The sequence below is a fragment of the Cryptomeria japonica genome, chromosome 9, assembly GCF_030272615.1.
Source record: "Cryptomeria japonica chromosome 9, Sugi_1.0, whole genome shotgun sequence".
Classification (NCBI taxonomy): domain Eukaryota; kingdom Viridiplantae; phylum Streptophyta; class Pinopsida; order Cupressales; family Cupressaceae; genus Cryptomeria; species Cryptomeria japonica.
In genome coordinates, this window is record NC_081413.1 from 591,932,233 (window position 1) to 591,956,432 (window position 24,200).

The 24,200-nt window shown below is 34.3% G+C and overlaps 1 protein-coding gene across 2 annotated transcripts; it reads left to right on the plus strand.

Moving 5' to 3' along the window:
* Positions 1-12,925: 12,925 nt before the first annotated feature.
* Positions 12,926-21,995, plus strand: LOC131030150 (probable fructokinase-1). Of its 2 annotated transcripts, XM_057960847.2 has the most exons (8): positions 12,926-13,486; positions 14,129-14,194; positions 17,134-17,351; positions 17,596-17,808; positions 18,976-19,173; positions 19,426-19,563; positions 20,010-20,126; positions 21,356-21,995. In XM_057960847.2, exons 1-8 carry the CDS (start codon positions 13,432-13,434, stop codon positions 21,491-21,493), a joined length of 1,143 nt encoding a protein of 380 aa, XP_057816830.2. In that variant the 5' UTR covers positions 12,926-13,431; the 3' UTR covers positions 21,494-21,995. The 2 variants fall into 2 exon arrangements, with proteins under 2 accessions (XP_057816830.2, XP_057816831.1); XM_057960848.2 differs by lacking the exons at positions 12,926-13,486; positions 14,129-14,194 and adding an exon at positions 16,556-16,919.
* The last annotated feature ends 2,205 nt before the right edge of the window (positions 21,996-24,200 follow it).

Here is a 24,200-nt window from a genome sequence, read left to right on the forward strand (position 1 = left end):
CACCCTTAGAGGGCCTACCTTCTCGACCATTTGCTTTTGCAAGCAAGTGATAATCGTGAGAAGGGAATGACCCAAAGTGAGTACGGCTAGAATACCTTGGCATTCTAACTCACTATAAACAAATACCTGATGGGCGAAAGCTTTGAAGGAAGGGTTACGTGGGAATTGCAGTTACTTGGGAAGTGATGACCCTTGAACTCTTTCTCATATCAACATCTAAGTAGGACCTCACGGTCTAAATCATGCTTGTTTGGTATCTTGATGGGCTTAATGTCTCAATCACGCTTGCGTGACATCAAGGAGTAATGCTTAACATAAATCCTTACTAAACACCTTGTTTTTAGAGGCCAAAAACCCTTCTAGTTGCTTGAGAAGGACAAGTTCGGATACTTGGAAGAGATACTAAGTTCACCATGGGGAGATTTCCATGGGGATTGATGCTTGGCTGCCCTGAGAAGTGAGTACCGTGGAGGGGAGCTTGTGGGGTCAAGCATCTATGTATTCTCCTTGAATCCCATAACGAGTCTACCTCTCAAGTACCTAATGTCCTTGCCTACCATAAGAAATGTGTGAATGAGCATGATTGTCTTGAGTCTAAGTTGAAGTATCTTGTCTTCTTTGCTTGTCAAAAGTTGAGTTGTGTCTCATTTCAAAAAACAAGGCAAATTGATTCAAAACAAGGATAAACACAAGAGTATTTCATCCAACAAAGTTCAAAACACCTTCAAACATGGTTGTCAAACATTTTTCAAAATTTTGTCTCAACATTCATGTCACTTAGATTTAGGTTCATCCTAGGTTTGCATTTTGCAAAGTTCATTGTCAAGTACCAAGGTTAAGTTTCACCTAGGTCATACTTCTTTGCATATCAATAAGGGTCATCCATTTGCATGTGTCCTCTTGCATTAGAGTAATACCATTGTCATACATTTACATTTGCATACCCTAGGTCTCTTCATTAAGCTTAGGTCATTATCATATCATATTAAGGTCATTTGCATAGTAATTGTCCCTTTGCATATAGTGCCAAAACTAGGTTTTGTCATACTTGAGTAATGCAAATCTTTGAATAAACCCTAAGTCATTGTTAGGAAATCTAGACCTTATCAAACCTTTTCTCTTTTTGTCATTATTGTCATTTGGTCAAACCTAGCTTAGTATCCAAGCATATAGGGGAGACATTGTCATTTGTCCTTTTTGTCACTTGGTCCTTTTGTCCTTTGAGGTCTAGACATCATTTCAATTTCCTAAGGGTCTCTTTTTTAGATTTGCATTCCAAAAAGTTTGTCAAAATCTTGAGAAAACAACCAAAAACATAGGTTGAATTCTTTCCATAGATTACATTTTCATCTATTTAGGTTGCATTTAGTTGCATATCATACATCGTCCTTTTAAAATCAAAAATCCCAAAAGCATTGCATAGTGACATGTCTATTGAAACAAGGTTCCAAGCACCAATGATACAACAAAGTTTGACATATCAACCGACAATGCAATCACAATTCTATCCAACCCAACAACAAAGCAACATTGATCAAACTTTTTATGATGAAACAAATCTCCAAATACAAAAACTAGAGGAGAAACTAGCTCAAGAAAGTGAGATTTTGGAACAAAGAGTGAAAAACATTGAGAAGAATAGATCACAAATGTCCAAAATGTTTAAAAAATTTCCAGGTTGAAATCCAAAGATTGAGCCAATTGATGTAAGATCTCTTCTTGAACGATCAGACATACCAACTCTCCTCTCCCAAATAGAGATGATGAAACAATTTCAAGAAAAGAGACAACATCAATTTCAACATTATGTGCCTCCACAACAAGAACAAGAAGGTGTTTACTATCAATCAGATTTTCAACCATCACAACCAATGGTCCAACATATACAACCAACACAACCAATGGTCCAATTTCAACAATATGTCCAACCAACTATACAATGTCCACAAATGGTTCAACCAACGATGGAATATGAATGTCAACAACCACAATCACAAATTCAAAAACAAAGGTTGCAACACACACCAAGCCAAATTTTAAACATGTCAAACCAATTTGATCAACATCTAGTTCGAAATCAAAACATGACATCAGATCAGAACCAACTCCTTGCCAAACAAGTTCAAATTCCAGATACAACTATGTCAAAACCTCAAAAGAAAGGTGGCTTTATTGCAATGATCTTAAGGAACCTACCAAGTGAGTTCTTTGAACAAGATCAAGATAATACACTTATGTCTAGCAATGCCTCATCCCCCTGCAAACAAATTGACTCTCCAGTGGCATCTATCCCTACACCTTTAGAAGTTTCACGAGAACCTTCTATATTGTCCTCATCAAACAATACACCCAAGGATGAAATTATCCAAGGGCTATCCATAATTGATTGCCATGAGAATCGAATTCATGATGCACATCCTTATCATGTTTCAGAAATACAAGACCCAATGCCACCATGCCCTTTATTGCCATTACCTGTTTTAGAGGACCCCATTCGAAGTCCCTCTTCCTCATGTCCAAGCATTGATTCCTTGCTAGAATCCATCACAAATGTTCAAAGTGCATTTCCTTCATGCCAAAGCATTAATCCCTTGTCAGAATCCCCCATGCATATCCAAAGTCCAACCTCATGTCAAGAGGATAATTTAGAGCATGAAGAAACGTGTCCTAAAGAAAATCAAGATCAAGATCCTGAAACCTTATCATCCCATCCAATTGTTGACCAAGATCCCATTTCCCCAGACACTCATGATGATTCCCCTATTCTTGTCCATCCTATCCAAAGTCCTATTGACACTCCATTCCCCGAGCAAGATCAAGATATCTCAGTCCATCCAATCCCAAATGATCCCCTTCCATTTCATGAAAAAAATGTCCTTTCAAATCCCATTGACATTCCAGATATCCCTTCCATTCTTTTCGATGATCCCATTAAAAGTCAAGAGCAAAGCAACTTTAAAGAGGATTCCAATGATCTTCCTCCTTGTCAAGATCAAAGTATTCCTTTAAATCCTCCACAAGATCCTTTTGTTCCTCCATCTCCTTGTCTTAATACTCCATATACACTCCAAGATCGCATTTCTTTTGATGATCCCATTATTTCTCCCATTCCATCTCTTGAAGAGCCTGTCATTGAACCATCTCCACTACACAATCCTAGTCCCCCTCATGATCCTAATCCCCCTCATGATTCTAATGTGTTAGTGAAAGATGTTCATGAACCCTCGACATGCATAATGGGTTCTTCCACTTTGGTGCAATCCGATCTGCTTCAAGATCTCATTATTTCTCTCCTATCATATCCACCTCATAATGAACTCGCATCTTCTTCCCAAAGAAAAGAGTATCCTACAAGTCAATATATTCATAAAGGAAAAGGAGTAGATCTCCATAAGCAAGAATTCCTTCATGTCAAAGAAGATCTTAAGGGTCATGTCTACACAACTCACTCTCAAGACATTGGTATCCCTCCATCACAATCCAAACATATCCCTTCCCCATCATACCTTCCATCCATCTTAGGTCCTTATATCCCTTCGTCCTCTATGCAAGGTCAGCAAAGGCACACATCCTTGAGTAAATTTCATCCATCCAAAAGAACTCCATTTCATTCATATCCATCCATGCATTCCTTTCCCCCTCCAAGCAATTTGGATGCCAAGTATAAACCTCATAAGTCTAGCAATCCACATGTATTCAAGGATCAACATGTCCAATATAATCGACATGTCAAAACAAAGAAAAATATGATCTATAAAGAAAAGGAAAAATCCAAAAGGCCACAAAGGTCCATTGAGCAAAATCAAGCAAAGTCAAAATTTATATGGGTTCCTAAATCCCTTGTGCAAGCACTACACTCCAAGGAACCACAAAAGCATGAAAAATCAAAAACCATGTGGATCCCTAAGCGGCTCCTTGAAGCACAAAAGCCTAAAGAAACATCCAACTTGGCATCCAAAATTTCTATTCCTCCATCCAAACCTCTCAAATCTATTCCTCTATCACCTTCTTCATCCATTTTGGGCCCTTATGTCCCAAAATCCATAGCCTTTCCTTCCTCGAAATCTCAATATCCAAAATACATTTTTTCTCCATCAGCCCATCACCCCTCAAGGTGTGTGCCAATGTTGATCTTGCCAACATTTCCATCCACTCAAGCCCAATTATTCCAATACCCTATTCATTATCCAATGCGTATTTTCCATCCTTTGATCCCTTTGATCCCATCCTTTGCATAAATCCTTTCCTTAGTTTCATCTCTTTTTCCATGTCCTTATCCTTCCAACGTCTTTGAGCATACTTCTAAAGGTCATGGTCCATTTTTTTTCAAGGCTAATATCCAAACAAAAATATGCTTGAGTCCTTCTTCCATCCCCTATCATGTGTCCATCTTCTATTGAAAAAGTCAAAAAAAAAAAAAAAAAAGAAAGTGAAAAAAAAAAAAAAGTAAAGCAAAAAATAATTCGTCCACTGGTGAAAACCTGGCAAACAGGCGCTTTGGGCAAGTACCGTGATGAAAACTTGGCAAACAGGCATCATGCGTAATCTATGAACTTCTTGCATACCACACTTGGGGGCAGGTTTCCTCCTTCATATCCTATTGCCCTTCATTATCCTATCATACCATGTCATACTCCTCCATTATCCTATTGTCCCTCATGTCCATTTCCTTTTTCCACATTTGATCTTGACAAGGCTGACGATCTTCATGAGCATCATGCATCTTGTTTGCAGCTTTTAGTCCATCATAGCTTTTGGTCTTTATCCATTTGCTTATTATAACCTTTCATCCATATTCCCTAGCTTATTGCAACTTTCTGCCACTATCCCGTATCCTATTCCGACTTTCAGTCCATGTCCCTTATCCATTCTTGGTCTTGCTTATCCTATCCATATCTTATCACTATCCATACACTCTTTCTGTCCCTTGATCTTGATCTGACATAAGGATGCAAAATTTAAACATGGTTTCAAAAACCTCTTGACATGTCCCTCATGCCATGTTCCTGCTTTACATTGTCATATCCAGTCTCTTGTCCCATCACGCAATAGCCCTTGAAAATTGCATCCGTATTGTCTCCATGATAAAAGGCCTTTGTCTTCCCTCTATCCACCATCATTTCAGCAAGCCTATTTATTCACTTGTCATATTCCTCGTCTTGCTAGACACTAGGGGCAAAATCTCATAAAAATTGAAAAATGTCCTGAAAAAATCTCTAAAAAAATTAAAAAATGTCTTGAAAAAATCTCTAAAAATCAAATAATGTCCTGAAATAAATCATAAAAATCAAAAAATGTCCTGAAATAATTCAAAAAAATCGAATAACGTCCTAAAATAATCAAAAAAAATAAAATCAAATAAAGTCGCGAAAAAAAAATGAACACAAAAAAATTGTAAAATATCGAAAAGCAAAAACAAAAATAATAATAAATGATCCCTTTGTGCATAAGACAAATCACTAAGCATACATCCAATGACACGCAATCAAACACTGTGCTTTAATGAAATCATGCTTAAATAGATGAACTTTTCAATCAAACCAGACATTCAAACTGATCAAAATTGTCATATCAATCAACCTCAAAATCATTCATCCTTGTCTCTACTATCATGGGTCTTATACAGGGTGTGGTATACTTGAAACCAGACCGTGTCCTGTCTTAGACGGGGTACCGCATGTCCTGAAACCAGACAGCATGATCGTCCTATCAACACTTTCAACTTTTGACAATGAAGATCAAGATGTTTGCTTCATTTGTTGGAATTTGTGCATCTTATCTTTTTACTGATTTATCTTTGGCTTCGATCATGTTCCTATGTTGCTCGATGATGTCACTGAGTGATTTAGAGTGACCAGGATGGTTCATGGTCCCTTTCTTTTTGTTGTGATTGCTGTTTGTCTGCGATGTGTCTGTCTTTTGCAAAAAAGGGTTGCATTTCAGCTCTGGCCTTCAATGCCATGATGCTACGCATCCATTTTGCTACATTAAATAAAGGTTCTCACCTACAAAGTGCATTAGTGAAAGCAAGTTTTTCTTTGTCTCTAACTATTTTCTGTCTCATTTCTTCTTACTAACATTTCTTCCGTCAGTCTTAGTAGTCCGTTTGATCCTATCATCTTCTGTCATTCTTATCGATCAATTGGCCTCTTTTCTGCATGTTTCTGGCCAATTCCTCGAGGGGGCATGCATATGTCATTGTCAGTGTCTGGGGCATTTTCATTATTGTTCTTTGAAACAACGCTTAAAATCGCATTGTCTCAAAGAGGGGCAAAATGTAGACACCTAAAAATGGTCAACGCTTGCGGGATCATACTTTAACATTTGCGCATTGCCTCATTTTAGGTTTTTGCATCGCATTAACATTTCTCCTATGTCACGCACTTGGTTTTTATCATTTGCGAGCATCGAGTCATTCTTCTACATTCTTCATTCGTCTCGCTCTCAAATTTGGTCTTGTCGACAACACTATCCAGTTATGATTTTGATCGATTTTATCCTATCATATCAATGTGCGTGCTCATTTGTCATCATTTTGGACATCGTCAATCCTAATTAGGGTTTTGTCCTCTTATCAATCTTATCATCTGGCGATCGATTTGTCATCGATCGTTGTTATGTTCGATCTTGTCATTTTGCGATCAATTTGTCATTGATCGTTGTCATTTTCAATCTTGTTGTCTTGCAATCTATTCTGAGTCAGGTATTCAAAAATGTCTTCGTCTTCATGCTGACTCTGAGTCTGCGATCCATCATATTCATTTCTCTCAACACTAGCACTAGCAGTAGCACCACCAGCTTTTAAAGTGTTGCACACCGCTCGTCTATCACGCATGGAATTCCAGATTGCCAGTGCCCTATCAATTGGAAATCTCTAACATTATACTGGGTTACAAACAACCTCAAGCAAGTTTCCAAATTCTTGTCTAATTTGTTTCTGATCTTTGATTTCAAAAGCCCTAATGCACTGAAAACTCTCTCATCTTCCACCGACCCCAATATCATTGTTTGACATAAATCAACAAGTTTCAAATATTCTGGTATTGCAATACGCAATGCTTCACTTTGATCTATCCTTTTCCAAAGCCTTGTGATTGATCCAGGTTCAAATGGATTCTCCAAGTTAACCAACTGCTGTTTCATAACTAATGCAAAATGTTTACATTGTTTTCTAAGATGATCTGAATTTAAAATTCCTTCTATTGGTTGTCCATTGTAATATGCATATTTTGAAAATGTTAATATCAATTCCTTTAGTTTTTTATGATACATCTTTGCGTCATTTGGATTATCTCCAATTGAATGCCAAAATTGAGGATACACACAACCCATGGCTTCACGTATTTCTTCTCGAGAGAATCTTTCTCGAATCTCAGTTGAAAGTTCATATGTAATAGACTTCAAATTATCACTAACAGATTTAACAATCCTATCAAAATCTTCCTTTTTAACTGGTAGTGCTCTGCCTCGCTTGCTCGTCTTAGATTGGTGCATTGGTATCTGAAATCCTTTTACAAAGACACATAACTCATTTTTTGTATTGAAATGTAAAAAATTTTCAGCATGATTCAAATCTATAATTATTTGCCACCTAAAAACATTTGGGCTTCGCCCTGTTAGATTTGAATATAGACCATCTAGGCTCAAGCATGTCATTTTACGTAGAGTGCTATACTCATTGATATACATAGTTCTGTCTTGGGCTTTCTTAACAAGTTTGTTCATTGAATCCAGCATGGGGAGAAGACTAGCTAAAGTTTTGATTAAGTAAAATCAGGTATTTGAAAGGTACCCGAACCTTGAACAAACTAGGAGAAAGAATTGCTAAAAAAAGTTCCTGGTCACTTCAAAAAACAAAATGAACCCACCAAAAGGGATCAACTTAACACAACATTACATAATAAAGTATCTCGGTACATACAACAAAAGGAAAGCATAAAGACAACAAAGAGACCTAACCAGGGACAGCAACAGAAAATAAATACTATTCATAATTTCCTCAGCGTGAACAACCATTTGTTTCATGCTGTTCGCTGAGGTCTTCAGATCCTCCAGCTCACGACCTTCGATGTCGCCTTTTTTCTTTTTGTTAGCTCTGGTCCTCCTTTCATGTCCTTTCTTGTTCGACTGCTCTTTATCACCATCCTTTTCAGCATCATTCTCGAACATGTTAATAAGGATGTTCATGTTGTCCACCGAGGATTTGAGAATTTGGAAATTTTGGTCGGCAATCTTCTTTACATTGAGCTCCAGCTTGTCAATTCTGGTGCTGAAATCTTTCATTTTATTTTCCATTTCCTTAGGATCTCCCATCTCGTTGACCTTTTTCTCTGTTGCCATAATTTTTCCAACCATACATTCAATAGCTTGTGCATTATGCAGAACGGCCAGCAGTTCTTTAACATGTTCCACCAAGGGTTTGTCACCAACTGTAATTCTTGCAATAACATGTGTATTGGTTTTCAAACTGTTAGCATCCTTCACCATAGTTGTGATGGTCTCACAGAAGGCCTTAACAGTGTCTTTGTCCCCATCATCACTTTTGTCCCCTTTTTCCTCCTTATGTAGGTTTGTGGTATTCACGGTCTCCAAATCATCCATCACCGGGTTACCCTCCCCTTCTTTATCCTGACTATCAACCACCTTGTTTTCTTCAGCCTCCTCTTCCGATTCAACTTGAACATGATTGAATTCGGAATTGCTCCCCTTTTTAATGTTCTTTTTCTGAGCCTTCTTTCCAGTGGTTTTCCCTTTCCTTTTTTTAGCAGATTTTTCCTCAAGGGATTCAGTTGCAGAGTCCGACGTATCAGAGTCCACAATAATCCTCCTCTTCTTGGCCCTTATCCTCCCTTTCTTGCTAGTTTCCTCCGACTCTCCCTCAGTATCCGAGTCAAAATTAAAACCAGAAGACTAGCTAAAGTTAACATAGTCTCTATATCACTTAACTTATGTAAGAGATCAGGAGCTTTGTCTACTATGAGGCGTTGCTCATACATTAGTCCGATCAAGGATTGATATTCTGTTAGAACTCGTTCCGCTGGTCCATGCAAGGAGATCCATCTGGTCTCAACATCCCTGAGAAGCTTGTTTCCTCCTGTTACTCCCTCAGCAAAAATATGAAATTCTGCAAAACGTTTAGAACTTCGACAAAAGTATGAGTGGAGCTCGTGGACTAGATCTTCAACTTTTGACACTGTAGGGAAATTACTTACAATTCTATATGCTAAATTCATTCGATGGGCCATGCAGTGAATGCCAACCATGTATGGTGCAATACTAGTTTGTAATCTTGCGCAAAGGCCGATCCTTTGACCTTGCATTACTGCAGCTCCATCAGCTCCAACACACACCAACTTCTTGGCAATTGTCAAGTCATCCATACCAGCAATTTCATTCAAAGCTTTCTTAACTTCCAAATATAAATTTTCTGCTGTTGAATTGCCCCTCATTTTATGGACACATAGTAGATGAGCTCGGCGGACGTGTTCTTTTACGGTATACACATGCATACAAACCCAAGTAGTGTTATCTACCACAGTAACTTCATCTATGGATAATGAAATGAAATTTGACTCTTTTACACTCTCTTGTAAATTTTCCTTTTCCACCTCAGTGAGACAGTTTGCCATTTCCCATCCAGTGTTTATTGACCAATGTGACATAGGATAGTGAGGAACATTCAAAAAAGATAATAAATTACTAAATTCTGGGAAATCTTTCATAGGACGCCCTCTCGACATAATATGAAAAACAACACTCATCTGAACAGTCTTTGCTAGGTTTGCATCTTTTGTTGCATGTTCAAGCCCAGCCTTGATTGTATTTCCAAATCCACTATTATGAATCAGTGTCGTTTTGTGGTTATGCTCTTCATATTCTGCGGCATACCTAACATGAAGACATTCTTCCTTTGATTTCCATCTTACTACTCGTGTTTCCTTTCCGCCTATGATCTATTTTTCATAAACCTTACCAATATGCTTTTCTATGGTGTCAAGATTTAGCTGCATCTTCTTCTCTCTTTTAGTTTTCCAGCTACAAATCTTACACCTGCATTCTGTTGGTTGTTCATCATTGTTTGGGACCGGTTCAATGAATGGGTACTTTGCTACCTAATCAATCTTAAAACTCCTTGTCATCTCCCACTCTCGCCCCAGTTTTACTTTCCTTTTTATTTTCTTCCTACCAACATCATCTTCAGTACTAGCATTTGCATTCGCCAATGGTATCTCATTGTGTGTATCCCTTAGAACATCTTTTTCCGTGTCAGTATTGTCATCCTCATTTGATGCATTTAACTCAATGACAATCCCACCTTGTGGTACTGGTGGTGGTGAGTTACTGTGAATGGGTTTTGCAACTACAGAGGTTGATAGACCAGAAACTTTGCCAATTCCAAAAAAAGACTTTATGGTACTATCTTTAAGTTTAAGTTTTGGACGTTTTGATGGCCTCCCAATCCCTTCAGTTTCACTGCCCTAAGGAGTCTTACCCTTGTCTGACATCCCAATCCCTTCACCACCCTGAGGAGTCTCACCCATGTCTGACTATGACATCTTGAGTCTTGACCTCTCACTATGAATTAAAAGTTAAAACTAATACTATCAAGTATGAAGAAATGATTACTCACCTTTATGCCTTCTCAATTCTCCGAATTAGGAATCAGGAAGAATGCTTGGGGGCTGGGCCTGTGTTGCAGGATTGTAACTCTGGCCCTCCACCCTACAATGAACTTCGACTTTCCAACTCAATTTGCGGAATGCGAATTGAGACTCGAGACTCCGAGAGCTCCCAATTTACTAATCAGACACAAACAAATTGTAAGAAAGAGTGTAAGAAATAGTGTATTTATAGCAATCCATGATTGCATTTTTGGCGAATTGCGCAGGCGTGCAATGAACATTTAATTTAAGCGAGGCGAAATGGGTCCTCGAATGCTTATAATGTTTTATTTGATATTGGTGAATTTGGCCAACACATGCAATGACCATGTAATTTACCATTGGTGAATTAGGTCCTGGGTACGTGGTCGTTTTACTATTGTTGGCGAATAACGAAGGTGATCTAATACCCATGTCCGAGTGATTCCAGACGAATATTACGGGCATGCACGTCAACAGTGTGTGGTCAATGGCGAAGCCAGATTCTACAGTGCACCGTTAACCCCAAAATTCTGGGCAATTTGACCATGATTTTGCCCTCGACTATTCGCACGGAATTTGCCAATTGGCGAAGATTCACCACTAAAAAACTCTCTGTTGAAGACTTTGGAGGTTTTTGAGAAGTGACTTCCTTTTATTTAAGAATGTGACAATGATTAGAATAGGATTAGGCTAATTAGAAGGAGTTAGAAAAATCTAGAAGGGATTTAGGCATGCAAGTGGATTTTGTAGGATAATGCAAGTGGGAGGAATTTTGGGATTTTCAATTGAAATAAAATCATTTATTTTAATTAAATGGTGTAATTTGCACTTGGATAGATATTTAAATAAATATTAATTTATTTAAATGTGAATGTGAATTTTGGATTTTATTTAAATAAATCTTAATTTATTTACATGAGAAAAAGGAAGATAAAGCATTAAATGCTTGAAGACTTTGAGGGAAACCATTAAAGGCTTAAGAAGACTCTAGAAAGAAGCCATTGAAGACTTTAAGGGAAACCATTAAAGGTTTCAAGTGGGTGAGGATAAATAGGATTTTAAATAAATAATTTATTTATTTAAAATAGTTGTGCAACTTGCATTTGTAGGAAAATGCAAGTGGGTGGAGGATAAAGGTGATTTAAATAAATGTTAATTTACTTAAATGTGAGAGATGAGATTTTGGAGGATTTAAATAAATATTAATTTATTTAAATGTGAGACAAGATTTTAATTAAACAAATATGATTTATTTATTTAATTAATGGTCTGAATTTGGTTAAGTGGATTAAATCAAATAAATTGAATAATTTATTTAATTAATAGGAGAAGAGGGTTAAGAGGGTAAATTATCTTTCTCATATATATATTTATTTGTATAATATTAATATATACTCAAATTTTATCTTTCACTATCTAGACCCTAGAATACACTAATACAAAATTATTGTGTAAGGGTAATTAGTACAATGGTGCATTGTAATTCCTGCACTAGATTACTTTCTCTACTTTAATTTTATTTTTAAAATTTGATATTTTTACATAGATTTTTAAAATTTATATATGCTAGTTTATACAACAGTTAGAAAACTTGTTTTAATTAAATAATAATTTAATGTTATTTAATTTGTATTCAAATTTTAAACTTCATATTTGTTTTCCATTTGAAAAAAAAATAACATTTTTATAGTTTTGAATTATAAAAAAAATTTAAAATGTTTTTAGAATTGTATACCATTTTAAATATGTGTTTTAGTTAGTTTCTATATTAACATGTTTGGGTTCTTGATAGTATTATACAACTTGATATTTTGAAAATGATATTTTTACATAAATTAAACACTTTAAAACAAAAATTTAATTAATCACACTCATCTAAAATAGCTCTAATTACGATAGATTACACTTTATATATATAGAGCCCCCACCAAATACATACAGCTTAACATTTTTTAGCCTTTTAAATTAAGAAAGAATAGCCTGGAAACAGTGAACAAAACAATGAGTCATACTAGGTGGGTCAATGTTTGATGTGTTCTTTTAAGTCCAGCACTATTAGATGGTTGTAAGATTTTTTGATTTTTGTGAACATAACAAATCTTATTTTGTTTGTCGTAAATGCACAATGACCATTTTTTAACCTTTTGCACATTACAAATCTTATCTTATTTGTAGTAACTCCAGGATGAATGAAAAATTAACTTTAAGCTAAGTCAGGTACAAAGAAACTAAAAAAATTCATCAAATCCACTGTCCAAACAATACAGTAAAAACTAATAATCAAGAGGGACAGATTGAATGGTCAGAAATGTCTGTTATAGAAAACATTTGCATGGTTAGGCAATTATTTTCAAATTTAGAAATGTTTAGATTTGTTTGTACTGTGATGGCCATGCATTAATTTTATTTTTTTTTGGTTTTTTTGAGTTTTTGATCTCTTTATGCATTTATGAGTGCAAGAAACCATATTCATCCACATGCACATTTATCCTCACTCTTCTGTTGTGGACAATATTTAATGCAAGTTCAGGATAATACAACAAATGGTTCAGCTCCTGCTTCCGAGGAGATGAATGCAAAATAATTACTGACATTATTTAATGCACTGAGCAGGCCTTACAGAGTTTTAGCAGCTTCCTAGGACGGATTTTGCATTTATAAATTATCTAGTGCATGGGTGACGTAGGTATAAAAATCAGGTGGTTTCACTGGTTAGGCCTGTTTTCAGACAATTTTATTTTAGTTCAGGGAGCAGAAGTTTTTGGCAGATAATTTGGGGTGGATCAAAATGGCAGCAGCAGGGAATTCTTCAGCTTTGAATTGTGTGTCTGATGAAAAAAATGGTATTCATTACTTGTTCTATGTTTTTTTCCTATTTTAATGTCAGTCTGAAAGGAGCATATGTTTTGAGAGGTGAGGTTTCAGGTGGAGGAGGTTTCTGTAAAATAGCCTTAAAAGGTTTAATCAGTAGAATTATAAAATGGTGTAAGGTTTATTTTGCATGCTGCTTGTTTACATCAACCTTTGAGATCACATTTCTGAATGACAGGAAAATACAAGAAAAAAATGATAGGAAAATACAAGAAAAAAATGATAGAAGGTATAAGAAAAGGTATAAGAATAGGACGGTTGATGTCGATAATAAATTTGTAATATAGATCTAGGGGGTGGTACTGTACCAAAATGTCAATGAAAACTCTTACATAAGTCTATCAGCAGAAGCTCCAGTTTTACTATTATGAACTGGGGAAGCTCAAAATTCTCTGTTATGTTTATATACATGCACATATGTATCCGTTCATGCATGTGTATTTATGTTTATTCATAATTATCAATTTAATATGGTTGGAAAGTGGAATTGATGTATTCACTTAATAAGCTTTCTGACCAGATTGTTAGTTTGGACTTCTTTCGATTCATCATGGATTAAATCAGCATGCACTTTGACACTTCACTTACTGGAACAATATAATTTTGTTTGACAGGAGAAAATAATGGAGTTGTGAAGGCCGACATGGACAAGGGAGCTTGCGGCAATGGTATCTGTGAAGGTATGCCTTGTAAACCCATTTCTCTTCATATTCTTTTAGTTTCAAATGATTCCTCAAATTTCTCTGCTACAAATCAGGCATTTAGTCATTGAGGATGACACAATCCATAGGGTTGCTTTTTTATTAGCTTGGTGATAAGAAACGGATGGATAAGTAATTTCTAAGTTTACATTACACTAAATTAAGAAATTAAGATTTTTCTGTGAGTTTTTTTGGAAACAGTTATTCAGTCTTTAGGATGTACCAATATAAATGGCAAAAACAAAAAATCAAGATTTTTTTTGAGTTTTTTGAAAACAGTTATTCAGTCTCTAGGATGCACCAATCCATAAATGGCGAAAAAAAAAAAAAAAAATCAAAATTTTTCTGAGAGTTTTTTGGAAACAGTTATTCAGTCTCTAAGATGCACCAATACATAAATGACAAAAAAAAAAAAAAATTCAAGATTTTTCTGTGAATTTTTTGGAATCAATTATTCAGTCTCTAGGATGCACCAATACATAAATTATGATATATCAAGATAACTTATGCATTTGTACATCCTAAAGATTAATAGCCATTTACTAATTTGTTTTTCTAACAATATGTACAATACCAAAACCAAAATGACTTTCAGTGTGAGTGCACTTAATTGACATAGGCTAGAAAGTAGACCAAGATGACTTTCAGCCTGAGTGCACATAATCGACATAGGCTATCTGGTTTCTTTCATGGTGTCTTTTTGTTCTGTGACTTGTTTGCTTTCACCAAATTAAGAATTTAAAAAAAACTCTGATGCAGACTGCAGTCTTCATCTCCATTGACAGCACCTTCTGGTCCAAGGCCCTTCTTTTCCAGGGTCATCTGTATTATATTACCTTATGGTACTGTATTACTAATTGCTCTTCTCCCTCTTTAGGATCTTATGTTTGTTTGTGTATGGGTTCTTTTTGGCATTTCTATTAGTAATCTAATTTTCTGTAAATTTGTGGAATAGAGTTGCAGATTGTTTGACTAAATCTGATCTAATGAAGGGTTGAAATATTATAGATAGGAGACATTTGTCTATGGATATCTTTCACATGTTGGAGCAGTTAGTTCTGGAAAACACAGGAATGCTTAATTCTTTGTTCTTTGCTGGACTATTGGTCCTTCTTGCTTTGTAATTTTCTTTGTGCTGAATAAATTTTTATCTTTTTTGTAGAAAAAAATTATCTATAATAATTTATCACTATAATATAACAGGCCTAAGCAGTTATGATTTAATTTTGATGTTTGTTTTTGTTAAAAGGAAAACTTCAAAGATGTTTGGTTGCCGATATTATAAATCTTGTTAGTTTGTCCTATCAAAACTTTCATAGATCTTAGTTGGCTCTAAATAGTTTTGATATTCCTCCCTCTTTTTTTGAAGTGGGATGAAAGTGGTTAATCAGGGGATCTGCCCCTAACTATTTTGAATTTTCAGACCTTAAGATTCTGATATTCATATGTATCAGGCTTTTAAATTTCAATATAAACTTTTTTGGCTCTTCCGTTTACCTATCAAAAAAATAAAATAATCAATTTGATAAATTAATATAGAATGATAGATATCTTCTTATGATTTTATAAAAGGGGTTTTAGGATCTATTTTTAGGGAGTTAGAAAATAATCAATTTTATAAATTAATATAGAATGATAGATATCTTCTTATGATTTTAGAAAAGGGGTTTTAGGATCTATTCTTAGGGAGTTAGAAAAGTCTCATGAGATCAGAAAACAGTTACAAAATATTTCTTGATCATATTAAACTTTTAGAAGATATTTACAATTTTATTTTATTAAACGCAAGTTAAAAATTTAATAGATCATAAGCTTCCTAAAACTTCTAAACTCACATTTTAAATATTACTATATCTAAACTTATGAGATCATCTAATTGAATTTTTTCAGATAAATTCCTTCATGAGGCCATAGCTCTAAATGGATGTGTTTATAATATTTATATTATACTATCAAATTTTCACAATTCATTAAAATTGTCCAAATCTTATTTATAGATTGAATTGTGTTGAATTCTTTTCATCAAGTTTCAGATCACACTCTATCATTAGAAACTAAAAACTATAAATATTTTTATTAATGATTAATACATCCATAATTTTAAAATATAATTAATCTTTTACAGTTTCCGTATGACTGTCATCAAGGACATACTGGACTATTCTCTTGTTGGAAGATTCCCTATCACAACATGCTTGTGGATGCATAGTTTCAGACGCTGATCATGAAAAAGAAGAATCATCCAAGGGGAAACAAATAAAAAACTTCACTTTCTTTTTATTGTGTAAAGCAAAAGAATAAATTACATAATAAAAGGCAACCAAGAAGTCCAGCAAAATAAGTTCTGTGCATAAGATCAGCACAGAACAGAACAGAATAGGTCAAACGCATGACAATAAAAGCTCACTAAAAACTTCACTTTAAACTCTGAGTTGCCAAGTTATTCACAAATACCAATCTTGGTATAATATCTGGAACCTTTTTCTCCCACAGTTGCAAGCAGTAACTTGAGTCCTGAATGCATAGACATGAGTACTTCATCCTTTTCATAGTCTCCTCCATCTGTAAGGAATTCCACTTCATTCTCACTGACCTGCACAAAAAATTAAAATAATAAGTCCTTGACTCTAACAACATATCTCTTGCAAAGACCTCTTTCAAAGTGCTTGTACTTGTGCTTCTTTGATTGCAATCGCCAGACCTTGTAAGTGATCTGCCCTGTTCCTCTGAATATAATTACTTCATATGTTTATCATAGGTTGATTAGAAGGCTGAATTCTGATACTAAGTCTTTATGAATGAAAGATGTTGATTTTTTTAATCAGATGGGTATTGATCTGGGGTAAGAGGCATTCATGTTCCGTTAGGATGCGTCGCTTGATTTTTACTCTTATTCTACTGATTGTATGTCTTAGCAGATTTCAACAATGCTATAGATTTGAACAATGGAAGCATTCCTGCCAAGAAGTCGGATTTGATAGTCTCCTTTGGGGAAATGCTTGTAGACTTTGTCCCAACAATCTCTGGCGTTTCATTAGCCGTGGCACCTGCTTTTAAGAAGGCGCCAGGGGGCGCACCAGCAAATGTTGCTGTAGAGATAGCCAGGCTTGGAGGTCATGCAGCATTCATTGGGAAGGTTTGTACCCAGATTAGATCTATCTCAGGGCCCCTTGAAGTAATGATTTTTTAGGTCAATGACAATTACCAGAATATTCATAAATAGGGTATTCTGTAATTCTGGGTCAAAATGGTATCAACTCTTAAAAATTAATCCTAGGTTATGCCTGTGATTTCTTCTTTTCATTCGTTTAATTTGGGTATGCATTTGATATCCTTGTGGTAGACCAGCAATACAATTCAAACCCATTCACTCTTGGCAGGTCGGTGATGATGAGTTTGGACACATGTTGGCTGGAATTTTAAGGGAGAATGGCGTGGATGGCAGGGGAATATTGTTTGACAGTCATGCTAGAACAGCGCTTTCTTTTGTGACACTGCGCAGTGATGGAGAACGGGAGTTCATGTTTTATCGCAACCCTAGTGCTGACATGCTCTTGACCGAGGCTGAACTTGACAAGGACCTGATACAGCAGGTATGACTTAGAAAGAATCGAATCATGTATGATTTTGAAAGCTCTGGTCATTTTTTCAAAATGCCTTCCCTCAGTTAGGATGGGCTTAAAAATTTGTGCGTTTGGGAATTGCTTCTACAATTCAAAAATCTCTCAGGTTCTAAATAAAAAAATAAAAAAATAAAAATGTTATAATCAACATGGAATTTAAAAAAAGGTTGTTTATGGTTTTGAATAAATTCATGAGCGATCAAATCTTACTGAGTACAAGGTTCGGATATCATAAGAATTGATATCAGAATCGTATCTTGGATGACTTTGACTGAATAGATACCCATCAGACTTTAGCTCTCAACTAAGAAGTTTCAATTTAAAACTTGTATTCCTGTATTGAATTGTAAAATAATCTTATAGATTATATTAAATCTTCCATCAAATAACTTTAAAGAACTTGATCCTAACATTATTTTGATCAAACCACAATTATTGCCCATAATAATATTTGACTTCAGCAAACAAACTATAATGATCTGCTGATCACAAAACAAATAGTTATACAAAAGTCTCAAATTGTCCTAATAGAGTAATTGGCAGAACATCTATTGTATAGAGTTTAAAAATGTAAGTGATATTATGACACACAATCATATTCATCATTAACTACAGAACTTAACACATACAATATGATGGTGGATCATAAAGTGTGTTTTAAAATATTGATGAATAAACAGATAATCAAATTCAGAAAAACATGAAACAGTTAAGAAAGACAACCATAAAATTAAGCCTAATAAATATGGGTCACAAGTTATTTGTGCTTGGGTGATCAATTTGTTGACATTCTCTTGACAAACATAATAGAAATATCGACATAATGTAATATTTTGGCACTTTATCCAACTTGTGAAAACATAAATTCATGTTTTTTTCCTTCGTGTGACTGGTTCATATGGCACATTGCTGTATATCGATTTGATGTTTTGTGATTTACATTCCCCAGGTGTTTTCTTGTACGGAGAGATTTATTTTCTCACTTTTAATTCTAAGGTCCAAAATAATGTTGTGAGTTTACTGCCTCTGCTAGTCACTCATCACAATATCAGGACTGAGGGCAATTTATAATTGTTTGTGATGATATAAATCTTTTTGTAAATACGTTTTGCGAAGAATTGAATAACTCATTTGCAGGCACGCATATTTCACTATGGATCAATCAGTCTGATTGCAGAGCCCTGCAGATCAGCCCATCTTGCAGCTTTGAGAATGGCAAAAGATGCAGGTGCTCTCTTATCTTATGATCCTAATCTCAGATTGCCATTGTGGCCCTCTCCAGAAGAAGCTCGGAAAGGCATCTTAAGCATCTGGGATGAGGCCGACTTAATCAAGGTGCTTGTTCCTTATCTATGGAATTTAATAAGAAATGGATTGAAACAGGATTGGTACAAATACTTACATATATCTTTATTTGTCTCACATATAACTTGTAATTGCCTGACACTTATGGAAATTGATCATATACACATCTAAAGGGGATTGGTACAATTTGCATGATCTGTTTCAATGCTACTTTTCCATCTCTATCCATATCACAAATAAGGTGTTAGAGATGAGGACTAATTCTTTTGATTTTTTGTGCAGGTCAGTGAGAATGAAGTGGAATTCCTTACAGATGGAGGAGACTATGAAAAGGATGAAGTAATCATGTCCCTTATGCATCCAGGACTCAAGTTATTGCTCGTAACTGTAGCAGAAAAAGGTTGCAGATATTATACCAAGGTTGGTATTTGTGAATAACTTGGCAAATCAGTGTTTAAGGTGAAATTTTTGATTCGTTTGTTTCGCCTTGGATGTTTCTTCTATTTCTCATGATAAATGTCGCAAACTTTGCATTCATATGCATTTTCTGCATATTGTCATGATTGGGTATCTTCCGAAAAGGGAATAGTCCAACATGTCCTTGATGATACTTACCAATGAGAGGCAAACTACAATTGTTCCACAATCTGTTCTATATTCCGTAAAAATTTATGGAAACAACTGTGTAGAACCAAAAACACATTTGTTTCCTGAAATCTTTTTCAGAAAGGTACCACTGTGTACAAATTCTAAAATCTCTCATTACTATATTAATATCAATATGGAAAGAAAATGTTGTCCGAATGATTATTCTTGATAGGAAAGTTGTTAAAATGTTTTTCTGACCATCCTTTCTTTTCACATAGGACTTTCGGGGAAGAGTAAGTAGCTTCCAAGCGAACACAGTTGATACAACAGGTGCTGGAGATGCATTTGTTGGGGCATTTCTTTCTGAGCTGGTCAAGGACATGTCATTGCTTAAGGTAACTCTAGTCCTAATGCTCCACCATGCATATACAGCTTAGTTGCCAGAAACGCGACGGTCTCCCATCGTTTGTTTCAACGGGATAAACGCGTTTCTCGTTTCTAACGGCCGTTTCTGCAGCGAAATTCGTTTGTGATATGTTTTCCATTGTTTTGATTTGTCAGTCAAATAATTGTTTTCCATTATAAGTAGGGTAAAGTAATTGTTTTTAACACGTTTGACAGTAAAGTAAATGTTTTAAATGGTAAAGTAATTGTTTTTAACAGGTTTGATAGTAAAGTAAATGTTTTAAACAGATTTGACAGTAAAGTAATTGTTTTTTATTGATTTAACATTGACAAATTGATTTTTTTTCGCATGTGAAATTGCATGTTTCATGGCTTAACTTTGGATTAACTAGTAGATGCAGATTATAGTTTTCTATGTCATGTTAGTTACATTAAATATATAACTTTATTAATTATACACCTCATGCAAAATATTTCAATATAATTATCTACAATTCATGCAATGCAATATCTAGATAATTTATCTCTTAATATAAATATCTATAGTTCATGCCTTTCAATTATGTAGAATAATATTTTATAATAAAAACTTGCATATACATATATTTTTATAATAAACTTGCATGGGTATATATCTATTGTTTTGTATTTTAGAAACTTTAACTTCATATTTATTATTTATGTGGAATAAAGTTTTTTAATGAAAATATATATAAAACTCCATGCTTTTTCATCTATGTAAAATAATATTTTATAATTATATATATATATATATATATATATATACATTTCTTATACGCAACCTTTAAATATTCCGTTTCTGGTAACTAAGATATACAGTACCAATTTTGTGTCTATTGGTTATCAGAATTTCAAGTCATTTGATTGGCAATTCATTGTTTGTACTCTCGATTTGAATCCATCCATATCCAATCTTAACAGACTGCAAGAAAAAAACTTCTGAGGTGACTACATAAAACATTTTCCCTTATTGTTAGAATTTATCATATTGTCTCTATTAATTTATCACAGCACCTTTATATTTTCTTACCTCTATTTCATCAGTATTTATCTCTATTATGTGGCATATCTGATTATCCTAACTTCAAGACCTCATTTGTATTCTTTTACTCTTTACCTCTGTCAAGATCATGTGTTGTAAAGGAAATGTGTCATCTTCAATATGTCATTTGAGTGATCAATTTTATTGCATTCACAGGATGAAAAGCGACTGAGGGAAGTACTCCTTTTTGCTAATGCTGCTGGTGCTATAACTACGACAGAAAAGGGTGCAATTCCCGCATTGCCTGATAGAGCTGCTGTATTGAGCCTCTTGAACAAGATTCAAGCTTCATGAATCTATCTGAATTGTATCCACTGTTTTTCCTCTACACAAGGAACAGATAAATCTCCATATGGATGTGTTATATATGATGAACTATAAAAAAATAAACTTAAGCTAGTTGATTTTATCTAGTTTCTTTCAAAATGAAGCTCAAGAAAGCATTGTCATCTACTCTTATTCGACTCTACTTCATAATATATTAAGGCATATCATTAAGAGTTCTTAATACTTCGTTCTATACTTTTGAACAGTGAACAATTTATCAAGAAACTCCTTAAATAACCAAAAGTACTATAATGAGTCTTTAATATCTCATTTTATTTGAAGATACATTACACAACTATGAAGTAGTCCTTAAGTTTACAAGTATATGCATACCTAGAAAAGGGTCCATGCATCAAACTCTATTGGAGAGCTGCAAGTTATTGTCTTATATCCTCATGAATATTCAGGGATACATGTAACTCCATTTGGGACATATAACTATAAAATCCATGTCTCATATTACTTGTCACATGATGGATTTATGTATGGGAACATGAGACATGGAACATGTATTTCATAATTATGTTGAATATTATATTCATATATGGATGCAAAAATGTTCGTCAATAAAAACTAGAAGCATTAAATTTGACGTGTTTGTGGCACTTATATGCATGAAAAATTAAAAAAAATCAATTTATTATGATTTTTTGATTTAATATTATTTTATCTTCACTTCCATCTCTCAACAATCAATCAATTTTGTCTATCTCCATCATGCAATCAGTTAACTTTGTAATTATCTCAATCAATTTGTGAATCTTCTCATTAGATCTCCACCATTGATTGATATTAGATAATCTAAAATAAAAATATAATGATATGATAATATAATAATAATGTAGTATTAATAGATTTTTTTGCTTTGGTCAATAGTTTAATAGAAATATAATAATATAATTTTTTTAAAGTGGAATAATGAGCATATATGATATCTCTGGCATACTTTACCTAATTCTTCTAAAGATAGGAATGCTAGTAGTAATGAGATGCATCTCACAAATTAGGAGTTACTATCTTGTGTCCTTAGGGATCCCATGTCCTCAACTCTCACTTTGTTGATTACAATTTATCCTTCATTTTAAACTTTGCTAAAGATGTTGCAAATACTCTTAATGCACACAATCTTTTTTTGCATAGTCTTTAGATCTCAACTTTTGATGCAAACATTGAGTTCTTCACGATTCATCCTAACAACCCTCTATATTTGATTTTTAAGGAATGATCATTAGTCGAGCATTGGGTCATCAACCACTACATACTTGCCATTCCTTTTGGTTTGGGTGTCACTTTGCATGATATGTGGAAGTGGCTCTATAATAAGCTTATAGGAAACTTATGACTTGGAGCAACCAAATCCTATCTATGGTTGGTTATATCTAGGTGGCCAATATAATCTTAATTGCTGGTCATGTTTGCATCTCTTAATATTGGCCACTCCAAAAGTTATTGCAAACACGTGTTAAATTTTTTATGGCCTAACTGGGGCAACAAAAACTACATTCTAACTTCATTGTGGTAAACATTGCATTCAATCTTAGAAGGATAAAGGATACCTAGTAATCATTAATCTTTAAACTCAAAGGATTTGATTGATTGTCCAATGGATCATTGATTCTCTTGAGTTGATGCACCTAGGTGGAAACATCTAATTATACTAAAAGAATTCTCAACTAATACATATGATCCTTGGAAGGATGGCAGTTAGAAGTTTACAATGTTGCTAGTGTCTTTCATTAAGACTTGAACTTCTCCTCCATTCAATAGAATTTGGAAGGCTTGGTAGATTGTGTCTCAACAAATCACTTGGTATGATGAATCTTTTAGACATAGGCTCAATTTTACTACTTCTTCCATCTAGTGTAATTACATGGTACAAATTAATAAGTTACTATTGCCTTTGACCAAATGATTGAAAAGGGAAAATCCTTTTCAAGAAAGGAATTCAAACTTCTAGAGATCTAAGGAATCCCCCTTGCCTATAATGAAAATCATGGAGACAAGTCAATACTTATTAAAGCATAATATTTATTAGGGGATCGCACCTCTTTATAATTAACCTTAATAACATTAATAAGACTCTATTATAGTTATAAGGTTTAGCCTTATATAAAATAAAATATTATTTGTAAATTAATTTATTAATCAACTTAGATAATATTAATTAATTATTTAGTAAAATAGTCATTAATCCTTATATGGAAGGTTGAAAAATGTACCAACTAAAAAAAGGAACAAAATATGCAAGAAAAAATAGAATCATGTCATAACTTCTTCAATTTTGATCATTCCATTTTGGACTTATCCATCTTTTAAGAAAAATGCTTGCATACATTGTCATGTAAAATCTTCCTTGATTTTCTTTTCCACGCACATAAACTCATTCTTTCCATGCTCTTTCTATCTTGATAACTCTTACATGCCTTATACTTGTCATAGTTGCTTTTAGTGACTTCCATGACCAAATATTACTTATAAATTGTCAAATACATACTGTGAGTGCTACTAAGTGCCACTTCAACTGAGACACCCTTTTCCATGAGGCGAATTAAAAATACAAAATAAATAAGTACTCCAAACATTAGGATTTGCAAGGTCTATGCCACACAATCCCAACATTCCCACTTATCATATATCTTACGAGAGAAAAGGGGAAACTAATAAATGTGAACTA